The 297-nt window shown below is 75.8% G+C and overlaps 1 protein-coding gene across 1 annotated transcript in view; it reads left to right on the plus strand.

Annotated features, from left to right (window-relative positions):
• MNEG_14207 (tRNA pseudouridine synthase B) overlaps nucleotides 1–86 on the plus strand; it is a gene marked incomplete at both ends in the record, with an annotated part of 2,444 nt that extends 2,358 nt beyond the window's left edge. Inside the window, one exon of the mRNA XM_014037320.1 lies at nucleotides 3–86. Coding sequence (XP_013892774.1) covers nucleotides 3–86 — 84 coding nt within the window. The remainder of the gene's footprint in view (nucleotides 1–2) is intronic.
• Nucleotides 87–297: the final 211 nt, after the last annotated feature.

Genomic DNA, 297 nt, shown 5'->3' on the forward strand with positions numbered 1-297 from the left:
AGCGCGCGTGGACGCTGGACGTGTTCCTGCCGCTCGCGAAGCGGTTCGCCAAGGGCTTCCGCGACAGCCCCGCCGGGCCCGGGTGACGCCTAGTGATGCTGGGTGATGCTGGGTGACGCCGCGGCGGGGACGGGTGACGGGCGCCGCGGCCGCCTGGCGGCCGAGGCAGGCAGGCGGGGCCCTGCTGGCTGGCGGTCCCCCGGGTTGGGAGGCAGGCGCCCGGGATGTGTGGTGCGTGGGTCTGGGTCTCGCACGAGCACGCATGCGTTGGCGGATGACGGCCCAGCGCCAAGCCCG

This window comes from Monoraphidium neglectum, assembly GCF_000611645.1.
Source record: "Monoraphidium neglectum strain SAG 48.87 unplaced genomic scaffold scaffold04325, whole genome shotgun sequence".
Taxonomy (NCBI): Eukaryota; Viridiplantae; Chlorophyta; class Chlorophyceae; order Sphaeropleales; family Selenastraceae; genus Monoraphidium; species Monoraphidium neglectum.